This window comes from Halyomorpha halys, unplaced genomic scaffold (genome assembly GCF_000696795.3).
Source record: "Halyomorpha halys isolate HHAL.00 unplaced genomic scaffold, Hhal_1.1 Scaffold80.1, whole genome shotgun sequence".
NCBI lineage: Eukaryota > Metazoa > Arthropoda > Insecta > Hemiptera > Pentatomidae > Halyomorpha > Halyomorpha halys.
The window spans coordinates 979664-991417 of record NW_027110435.1 but is presented as its reverse complement, the minus strand read 5'-3'; the positions used below and the strand labels follow the sequence as shown (position 1 = coordinate 991417).

Below are 11754 nucleotides of genomic sequence, written 5' to 3'. Positions count from 1 at the left end.
TCCGAGGTTGGCTGTCTTCGGTAGGCCTACAACTTGCAGATCACAAGACCGAGGTTCTCCTTGTAACTAGCACTCAATCAAGGTAAGTAAATATATGACAAAAATCATTTAAGTGGAAATGTATATACAAACAAATAACAGTTTATTAAATGAATATTTAATCTCAACATTTCATGACTTATAGTTATAAAAATTATGATACTAACCCAAAAAATAGAGAATTTTTCTGTAGAAGGAATATATTATTTTAAGTATTGCAAAGGCAGATAGGAACTCAATTATCGCAGTTCTCATCTTTGAAACATTTTCGGCGACTCCTAATATAGCTCTGAATGACATATTCATAGCCTGTGAAAAATAAAAAATGAATAAAATTATTGAGGCTAATTTTTTCTTTCTTTCACAGTGATTAATCTTTTCTCTTTCTACAATATTTAGGCACTAACACTAAGTTTTTTTTTAATGTAATAACGGTTTGAAACTTGTGCTAATATTCCACCTAAATTTAAACATAAAAGGTGCCATCCACATTTCTTAAAAACATCATTAAAACACCAGTAGAGTTTACATCATTCAGTAAACCATATCTAATACAATAAATTATTTACTTACTTGGAATGTTGATTCTAACATCATTGTAACGGAGCTGAATCCTCTAATAAATGCTTCTATTGACTCAAATGCTGGCTGAGCTGATTCTTCAGCCATCTGAATATATCTGTAATCATTTAAAAAATATTCCCAATGAAAAAATACTTAATACATTTGTTTTTTCCTCTCGTTTAGTAACCTTATGTTAGAGGAACTAATTTTCAGAGATGTACAAAATCCATCCCTAATAGAATAGTAGAAGTATGAACTATTCTGTTTGCCTTTTGGACAATATTTCATTACACTAAAAGGGTAAACCCAATAGTCGACACTGCCCCAATAGTGTACTGGTACTGGTATTTGGTGGGGGGAAACAAGTCTGGCAAGTGGGCCTAGTGGTCCTTTTTGCCAACCCCTGGCGGCTACCTGAGTTTCTGCCACATACTGACAAGGTGGGAATGTCAAGATTCATTCCCCAGGACTGCCGAAAAATGAATGTTAACCTGAGGCAGGGTGGGAATCGAAACCAAAATGTTCCAAACTGAGCGCACTGGGACCAACTGTGATTTGACAGTAATTTTGTTACTTTGTACTGAGTACTTTATACGCAGTAGTTTCGTGAAATAATGTGAAGTATGTACTGTGCCGAGGTTGTTCTTCAGTTGAAAGTAGCTATTATCTGCTCTGATCTTAAGTTCCTGATGGTTTTACATATTTTATAACAAAAAAAATCAAAAAATCAAGGAGTATTTAGTCATTTAGAAAAATTCTGTTGTTAAGTACAATTAATTCTTACTCTTATACCCTTTGCCGAGCTTTGTCGGATTTACACATCCAAGTATTGTCAGAGGTGATGCTAAATCTTGAGAGCAAAATTAAACCCGTGTGGAGTAGCTAGCCTCCTATCGGGCACCTCCCCTGGTGGCGGATAGGGGGATTCTCACCTGATATGGCGGGAACCGGGGAAATAAAATACCCAGAGTGGACCAAAACTAGATTCACTAGATTCAAATCCAGGCGGGACGATTCCTAGAATAGGCAGCGTACTGTTCAGCGTGTGTTCCTCAGGTTAGAGGCAGCTGTTTCAAAACCTGGCAGGTCAATCAATGTCAGTGGTAAAGCTGCTATTTGGGCCTGTAATTCCGGCTTTGTATGGGCCAAGATCAACGACATGTACATCTTTAGCTGCTAAGCCTATCCTGCATCACAATACTTAGCGAATTTGTTGGATCGCATTGTCTTAGAGGCTAGTTGCCATAAGCCAGCTATCATAGCGGGTGATTTCAATGCATGGGCAACTGAATGGGGAAGTAGGTTAACAAATGAATGTGGTGAAGTTCTTCTCGAAGCTTTCACACAAAGGAGTGATATGTTCCAAATGAACACCGGAACAACCAACGTTCACTAGAGCAGGAAGATCATCTATCATCGATTAGACGTTTGTGAGTGGTCACCTACAACAGATCGCAACTTGGAAGGTTTGTGGATTTTATATAAACAGTGATCACCAGGCTATATTGATTACACTTTATATGCCTACAAGAAAGAAAAGTTATCGATGGAGAACCAATGGCTGGAACATGAAGACTTTTGATGGCGCATTGTTCACTTTAATGCTAGAGGATGAGTGTGAATTGAAAGGGTCAGCCTAGGAAAAGGCGCATATACTGGTGCTGGAGAGAACTCTATGATGAGGTGGATGCAGACCCATGGGGTAGACCTTACAAAATAGCACTTAGGAAACTATGTAAAGGCACGATGCAGCTCCCTACGAGACCAAATGTTGTAGACAGTATTGTCAGAACACTATTCCCTGAACAGGCAAATACTACTGAATGTATAGACAATACATATACAACGGATTTTCCACAAATAACGCAGGAAGAGATAGAGAGAGGACATCGCCTCAGACCTGTAACATGGCAAGGCACCAGGATTGGACGAAATTCCTAATGCAGCTCTGAAGGTGGCTCTTAGGAAACGGCCGGACCTTTTCATTGCTCTTTTCAATTCATGTATTCGTGAATGCGCAATTCCGAAACCTTGGAAGAAACAGCGCCTCGTACTTATTCCAAAGAGTAAGGGAAGACTGGAAGACCCATCAGCCTATCGTCCAATTTGCTTATTGGATACTATGAGTAAGGCATTTGAGAAAATCCTTTCCTTCAGGCTACAAGAGTTCACGGAGGGAGTTAATGGCCTCTCGCGGGCTCAATCCGGATTTCGTAAAAAGTGATCCACGATAGATGCTGTTGGATTGGTAGTCGAGATGGCCCGCACAGCAATTGCAGGAGCAAGGTGGAGGAGAGGACTATGGCAGGTTTCTTACAGACTACTTCAAAGATATTGTTCTATTTTCTTTTTCAGACATTGGCCAAAGGAGGTACAAGGTGAGTGGTGGCATCCCACAGGGCTCGGTACTAGGGCCTCTTCTGTGGAACGTCATGTATGACGCAATCTTCAAATTGACAATGCTGAAGGGAGCCACAGTTGTAGTATTAGCAGATAAAGTTGCAATTGTAGTGGCGTCGAAGTACTTGAAAGAAGTTACTCTCTCACTAACCAGGCTGTTGCTACAATCCGAGGTTGGCTGTCTTCGGTAGGCCTACAACTTGCAGATCACAAGACCGAGGTTCTCCTTGTAACTAGCAGGAAGAAAACTGAGTCCATCACTGTTACGGTGGGTAGGCACAAAATTTGTTCCCAGTCTTGCTTAAAATACCTAGGAGTCATGATCGATGCACATCCCCGCTTTAATGTTCACACAGAGTATATCAGCACCAAATCTGCTAAAGTAGCATCTTTATTGTCACACCTTATGCCAAACATTGGAGGTCCCAAAGAAAGTTCAGTGAAAAATAAATGTGTTGAGACAAAAAAGGATACAAGTTTTTGATTTATTTAATAAATTATTGTTATTGTTTAACCTCGACTATCTATTGTCGTCCCGAAGATAACCAGCAATCCTTTTGATAAACCTCAAGTAGCTGAAAAGCTACAAAAGTTATGCATTAGCAGATCCTGAATTTTGGAAGCCCGATCCCACTGAATTTTTATTCGATAGGGACCTCTACTTCGATATCAGAAATCAGTCTGTCACAATTGATAAAAATATTTCCAAATACTCACACTGCTCGGATACATCATCGCATCACAGGCCATATGATGTTTGTTCCTCTGTTTCTCAAATCTTCCTCTTTCCCACTATAGTCAAGAGAAGAACTCAACGCAATAGTGGATAAATTTGGGACCATTGAGGAAGTTGATGTAGTAAAAACAACATCTGAAGAGGACGATTACGTGGAGAAACATCATCAGACAACACATTACAGCTTAAACTCTGGTCAATTTGGAGTCTCTCTTCCCGTGACAGAAAATATATCTTCCCTTCAAAACCCAGAGGGCCAAGTACTAGAAAATATGTATAATCTGGAAAATAAATAGAACAAGAATATATTGTTAAAAGAGCAATATCATCTCTTCATGAAGGACTATCTTGACCTTGGTCACATGCGCTTAGTATCTGCAAGAGAAGTAACCACCCATTATACAATACTCCACCACCCTGGTTTTAAGGAACAAGACGGCTAAGTCAAAATCAGGTTTGTCTTCAACACATGGTGCAGAACTAGTATAGATTCTTTAAATGACCGTCTGCATGACAGGCCGAAGCTACAAAATGATATATCAGAAATTCTTTCCCAATTTAGGACATCGACTGAGCGTATGAACGCATTTGTAGTTGAACAGATTGTCCAAACACTGGACATAACAGACCGCTCTCAATGTAGCCACATTAAATTAGAAGATTATACAGCAGACTGCAGCTTTAGAAGACTTCAAACCATCGAAATTAGTAAAGCACCACTCATGGCAGACCGGATCTGCATGGTTGAAAAACTAGAAGGACAAATGGCCGATCCTTTCGTCCAGGTGGACCATCTACAAACTTCTCTTAACCCGCATCAATACCAATTTAAAATTTTAGGCTGGCAGAATGTTGCGGCCAACACATGGTCTTAAAAGATCGATTATGTAATATTTTTTTTTTATTTTGTGAAAAGAAATGTACTTTTTTTTTATAGTGTAAAAAACAATGCACCTTAGCGTTTCATTTTGTGCACACACACATCAGCTGACGTGTTTCTTCAAACTACTTAGTCTTAGAGGCCAGCAGCCTAGCCATCTCTGCCAGCACAATCATTATGCCAAGAGGGGCAGACTTCAATCAAAGTCCCTTTAATGTAATGAAATCAATTCTGTAAATGATTTTATAAATTCCAAGAGAAGGAGAATTATGCCTATAAGTTATTGAAGTGAAAAAGAAAGTGATGTAGGTATAAAAAATGTTGACTACTGTTATTATGATTGGATGGAAATCGAGAGTGTGCAGTTTTTTAAAAATTATTTTAAACAAAATTGAATTACTTACATTAGTAAAAACATTTTGTTAAGACTACATAATAGGGCGAGATATGGTCTGTACTTGCCCTTTTTTTGATACCTGCTCTTACCCCAACATGATAAGTTGAAGAGATAAGTGTAGATATCAGCTTAAACCATCGTGATTTCAAAATATGGTGATTTTTAATACTTAATCCACAAATTAACTCTATACAGAACCAGCTTATCATTAAAAAAATTGAAAACAACTCCAATTTTGATGAATTATCCTCAACTACTTTAATTACAGCCAACTCTGCATGCTATCAAAATCAGAAGGGAAAATTAAATTGAACATGTACAAAGATTAACACGGGTCTGATTTCTTTAATGGGAGGACATTTAAAGGAAAGTACTTGCCTACTGGTACTGGTACTGGTATTTGGTGGGGGGGATAAGTCTGGCAAGTGGGCTTGTGGGTCCTTTTTGCCAACCCCTGAGGGCTACCTAGGTTGCCGCCATGTACTAACCAACATGGGAGTGTCAAGATTCATTATTCGGGACCACCGAAAAATGAATGTTTAACTGCCCCAGGTGGGAATCGAACCCACAACGTTCCGAACCGAGCGCACTGGGACCTGCTCCCCAACCCGCACGTCCATCACGTCCCTAAGTACTTGCCTAAGTTACGATTAAAACTCAGCACTGTAAGACTAGAATAACTATTTTTAAAAAAATTTGTTTGTTCTTGCTCCAAAAACGCACTTACACCAATAAATTAATATGAAAATCACTGACTATATACTACTAGTACATTACTAAAAAAAAAAAAAAGTCTAACCTATTTTCATAGTCTTGCTGTCTGAACATAGAACTCGAATATGGTGAATAAAAACCACCATAATCACCCAAACCATTAAGAAGGTTGTTGTAACGATGAAGCCTGTGTCTTGATAAGCCGCTTGAACGTGGAGGTAACGGAGGGACCCCATGCCTACCAAGAGAATGTCGCAGACCTAGATCTGCCTGAGATGAAAACCTCCTGTAATAGAAAAATAAGATAATATAAAAACAGATAATTAAGGAATGAATTGAAATAGAACAAAATCTAACACATGGGTTTCCAGCTTCCAAGAAGGCTGAATGCGAAAATGTTTTGGAAAATCACAAGAAAATTTATTAAAAATACTACATGATTTTATCAAAACATTAAATTTCATACAGCGAAAATGATAAACTAAAGTTAATAAGGAATTGATATTTACTTGATCTAAAAACCACAGTATCAAGGACCTGGGAGAATTTCTACCAACATATGTTCATTGGTAGATGTAGGTTATTGACCTTAGAACTCTTATGTCTAGTTCCTCTCAATAGTAATTTTTAGATTTACTTCCTAACTAAATAAATTTACTTTTACAAGAAGGGTATCTTCACCGATTTTGACCAAAAGTTTGATGGCAATTCTTCACTGACAAAAAATCGACAAATAACCAGACCATTACATACAAAAACCCCTGAGAACTGGGGAAAAAATAAAATGCTCTGAGATCGCTTTTTTTTAATCCCTTGAGTTGGAAAAATAATAACATGATTTTTCATCAAAACACTTCTTTTCTAGAATAGACTAAAGGAAGGAATGCAAACAATAATTGCTTTTAATATTTAATTTATTATTAAAATAATTGCTTTTAAGCCAAATAAAATGAAAAAAAGTTTATTTTACTAAGTCAACTACCCTTATAGATTTGTTTTTTACACCAAAAGTAGTAGCAGCCTTTGATTCAGAGCGCCAAACAACTTTTACGTTTAAAATAATATCAAAAACATTTTTTTTAGTTCCTTGGAGGTTCAATATTTGTAAGCTTTATTTTTCTTTAATCTACTTTAGAAAATAAATGTTTTAATGGAAGATGCGTATCGACATCAATTTCCCAACTCAATACAAAATAAAGCAGTTTCAGATTATTTAATTTTTTTTCTCAGCTACCGAAGCCCAATGGATGAAACTGTTGTCTAATTTTTTCCCAATTCAAATCAAAACTAAAAAAGTTTTGATCAAAATCGATAAGGACACACCATGCACTTAGTTTTTTTTTTAGTTTTGTTATTGAAATATGTCAAATAATAATGCAGGTAAACTGACAAAGTATTATATTATTGTAAAAAGGAATATGGTTGTAAAGGAGTGATTTAAAGGATAAGTCAAAACGAACTAGAAAAGAGCGATATACTGCAGCATAAAGGAAAGGAAGTCCATTGCAGGAAATTTAAGTTCTGAGTAAGAACTGGGCATTTTACGGATAAATGCCAACTAGAACTGTCACACCTTCAAAAGATATCTTTTTGTAATTTCAATAGATTATTCTTGGACTTAGCTGCCTGATATAAAGAATGGACTACATATAATACTGTTGGCAACAAAGCTACTTTTTCTATGACATAAAACTTCAGAATTATGACTCCAAGAGACTCTAGCTACAACAGTCCAATGGTTGTTTGAGTTTACAACACCGAAATATTATCTGTACAGTAGTTCTACTTCTCTTTCCTTTCAAGCTATATAGCCAAATTTATCAGCACTTCATGTTGAACAATTTCAACTGAACTAAACATTATTCCAATGATATTTTTGCAAGTGAAGATAGTAAACTAATTCTCATTCAAACAATAGAAAAGAATTCATTTCTTCAAGCCCACTGTCCAATTTTCATTAAAATGTGTTTATAACAGACTTTTCTCAAATTATGTAAGTAGTTCTAGAAGAGTATATATAGAGTCGATAAATGATAAAAAGGTTAAATTTTTGGCAAGTTGGTAAACAGTAAACTATTGATTAAAATATCAAATATTTAGTGAGGAACTACTCTTGATGGTACCAGAAGTTCTTTTTCAGCATGAAAGTTTTTAAAATTAGTTTGTGAAGCCATATTTCTTACAGTTATTAAATATTGCAGGCCACTAGACACTATGAAAAACAGTCTAAATATCTAAACTAACAACTAGTAAGATGTAACAACCAGGTATTTATTCTTCTGTAGTTAATTACTAATGTGTTGCAACACATCATCAAAAAACATTCAGGTTCTACAGTAACTAGAAAAAATTAAATTGATGAGAAAATAAAAGCGAGGTTAAAGGCAGGAAATGCTTGTTATTTTCCAATTTCAAAATTTAATTATTATAATTAATAATTGTTTAACTCACGCCTTCTATAAAAAAATGTACAATTTAGAATTTATAAAACGATTATCCTTCCTACTGTTGTTTATGGACGCGAACGTGGCCTCTTACACTAAGAAAAGAACTGCACCTTAAGGTTTTTGAAAATACAGTATTATATAAAATATTCAGGCTGAAACAGGAGAATTTAGAAGACTAAACAATGCTGAATTGAGAGAGAACTATACCCGATAAATATATTTCAAGTATTTATGTGTTGTAGGGTAATGTAAAGTTGTAGGGTTTAGTAATAAACATAGGTGGGGATGCTGGATGTGCCAAGTTTATTAAAAAAATAAGGGTATACCACTAAGAGTTTGCCCTTACGAATCTAAAACCAAATTTTGAGTACAAAAAGTGATACCTACTAAAAACAAACTATACATTATACATGCAGACATACATAGTCCCAGAAACAACAAAAAGAGCAAATAAAGGTCATATCGGGTCGCAAAAGCTTAAAATAAACAAAAAAAATTCTATATCCCTTTATTAAATTTGCTAAAATTTGAGACCTTAGAAAATTTAACATAATCTTAAAAATAGTTTTTCCAAAAATAACAATATTTTATAAAAAAACAAAAAAAAAAAAAAAAACAGAAATCACTATTTTGTGACTTTATTTTTGGTAAACATCATGTAAACTACTTACTACTGCAATAGAGAAGATAATCATAAATTACTTTATAGTTAATTTAACAAGCTTCATTTTGAGCACTAATAGAAGTCATGTAGTGCCTGATATATGAAACTTCTCAAGCTGATGCATTTTCAATGAATGTAGGATAATGTCAAAATGTAAAGATGCTTGGAAACACCCCTCATTTCTGTATGAGGTATTTTCTCCATGTCCCATCTAGCAATTAGGACCCTAATTGAGTATTTTTTTTATTTTCAGAGGGTTATCAATATAAAAATAAGGATAGTTCCCAAACACTGGTAGGGCATTGTTGATGCTGTTTCCTTTGAACTAATGCATTAAACAAAAAAATGGGAAAATGTACTTTGAACTAATTAACTGGATATTGTTTATAACAACCTAAGGTATAACAACATACTGGTTATAGTGATGAATTTTGAGAACTATGATTTTCAAAGCCTTAGGAGTGTATTTTTTAACAGGTATAGCAACCATAGTTATAACGACTGATTGGCCATTATGACTCATTTTGATGATCTATCAAACAATAGGGATCAGTTTTAGAGGCAGCATTCCAGGAATTCACAAGAAACTAGCAAACAAGATTTTTTTTATGAATATTTTATTTTCTCTGCTACAAGCTCCCTGATGAAGACCTGAAAATCAGGTCGAAACGTCGGCACAAATAAATAATTTTTTGTTTATTGGTTTTTTTTTTTTTTTACTGACCCATCTCTACCTTTGCCTTATAGGTCTGTGGTGTGTATGGTGTTCACTATAAGACCTTATTGGTCCTTAGTATTGCATTCCTTATCATGTTTTCCAGCTTCCTTAGGTACCACATTTCTATTGCCTGAATTATATACTAACCTGCTTTATTTTTCATTTAATTAATTTAATATCATGTAGGAACATAACTCTATTATTTGTAACATGCAAGTTGCATGTATTGTATGTATTAGGACAGATAAAAATGAACCAAGTGAATTTGAACAACCCAACTCCTTCCGAATGGTTACCATAAAACAAAACATAAGAATATTAATACAAGGTTAGGAACAAATACTCTGTTAAAAATCGTTATACTTTTATGCACATACACCTCTTTCTCGATCAGGAATAATGAAAATACAAAACAATTAAGACAGCTTTATAAACTTCAGTAGAAAATTTAATCATTAATTTAACTTATCACTTAAATTAAACAATAGATTTTAAATTAAGGGTTTGTTCTTCATCATACAGCGGTATAAGTAAGGTATGATCTAGCGGTATATCTTCAGGTATTATGCAGATTAAGTAGGAGTTAAATCCTACTTAAAAAAATATAAGTTAAAAATATCTAGCAAATAATCATTCAGTGATATGAGCGGTGAATTATTTCCAGAATAATTCAGGGACATAGAAATAATTTTAAGGTGCAAAACACACTCTGATAAATAAACATCACCATCTTAATAAAAAAATATTTTTTACCACATTTATAGTTCAGAAGCTACCGATAATAATGTTAAAGGCTATGCAAAATAAATAACTTATCCATCATATCAATCTAAAAACCATGACTAGGCACTTAAGATTGAATAATATACAAATGAAAAACTTACATAGAATCATTAACATGATTTCTCATAAGTTGTTCCCAAGGTTTAGGAAGATTTGCCATGGTATTGTTTTAAATGCATACATTAAAACATTTCAAATTACAAGAATGGCAAAAATTAAAAGGAAAATGTACAGAGTAAGAGCAGTCCGTTGACAGCAATCAGATAACAAGGATTACATGATCGATTAATATTGCATGGCATAAGGATCGATCTGAATTAACAAAGTTGTTAGTACAAGAATGAACATATTCTTACCTTATTAATCTTGAATTCAACGTATAACAAAAAGTGAATTAACGTTAAATTAAGAATGGGTACGGATATATCTCAATAAATTTTGCTTCATGAATCAGAATACAGACATCGTTATCAATATTACAGACAGTGAATATTTTACTTCCGGAGATATAATTTTTATACCAATATCTTGTTATATATTCTTATCTATGTTTAATAATATGAAAAGTCATTAAATTATCCTTTAAATTTGGGTTATCGATAATAATGTTAAATGTTTTCTAAAATAAAAAAACTCATGTTTCGCATCAATCTAAAACTCACAACTTTTATCTGCGTCATATTGGACTTATTTATTATAACAATTTATCACACCTTTTAGAAACCTACAATCCTATCAACCAGTTAACATATAAAGACCTAAAGAAGCACTTCACACAAAAGTTGATCTCCTCCCGTAGTGGTGTATCTCAACATGCTTTCTTCAATACATCTCAACAAGAAAACTAATCAATCGCAGAACACGTAGCATTACGTACTGTATATCTTTGAGAGTGTTAATTTTTAGTTACATGTAAATGTAATGAAAAAGTTAGTTAATGATCTCTTCTTACGTACACAGTTCAAAGATGGCTATTAGATAGAGAGAAGCTATTACAATAAAATGACAATCAGATTCTAAAAAAGGCCACAGCATTGGAGGCTGCCTAATTTAAATAAGGAGTTTTGAACACAGCTGTCGTAAATGAACTTCATAAACAAGATTACAAGCCACACAAACGTTCAAGATCATTTGAAAAAAGATAAGGAAAGTTTAAGAAGCTGTTAAGCACCATTTCTACAATTAAAAAACGAAATTGCTAGTGATAAGGTGCTTGTACCCTTCAATCCTTCCCTACCTCTTGAGCCAGCTTGTGACGTCGGGCTTCTGAGTACAGCAGCAGTCCTGTCACATATCAAAAACGGCGTAGAGTATTCTATAAGCTTTATCTATCGCTCATTGACCCTTGCTGAGGGTCACTACAACCAACATGACCGTGAAGCATAATCAATATTTTGGAGTTTTCAAAAATT

At 34.5% G+C, this 11754-nt stretch overlaps 1 protein-coding gene across 1 annotated transcript in view; it reads right to left on the bottom strand.

Annotated features, from left to right (window-relative positions):
* LOC106692964 (peroxisomal membrane protein PEX13) overlaps window positions 1-10615 on the bottom strand; it is a 26917-nt gene extending 16302 nt beyond the window's left edge. Inside the window, exons 1-4 of the mRNA XM_014439259.2 lie at window positions 10444-10615; window positions 5816-6016; window positions 613-718; window positions 207-348 (exon numbers count right to left, since the gene is read on the bottom strand). Coding sequence (XP_014294745.1) covers window positions 207-348; window positions 613-718; window positions 5816-6016; window positions 10444-10502 — 508 coding nt within the window. The 5' untranslated portion in view covers window positions 10503-10615. The remainder of the gene's footprint in view (window positions 1-206; window positions 349-612; window positions 719-5815; window positions 6017-10443) is intronic.
* Between the last annotated feature and the right edge of the window lie 1139 nt (window positions 10616-11754).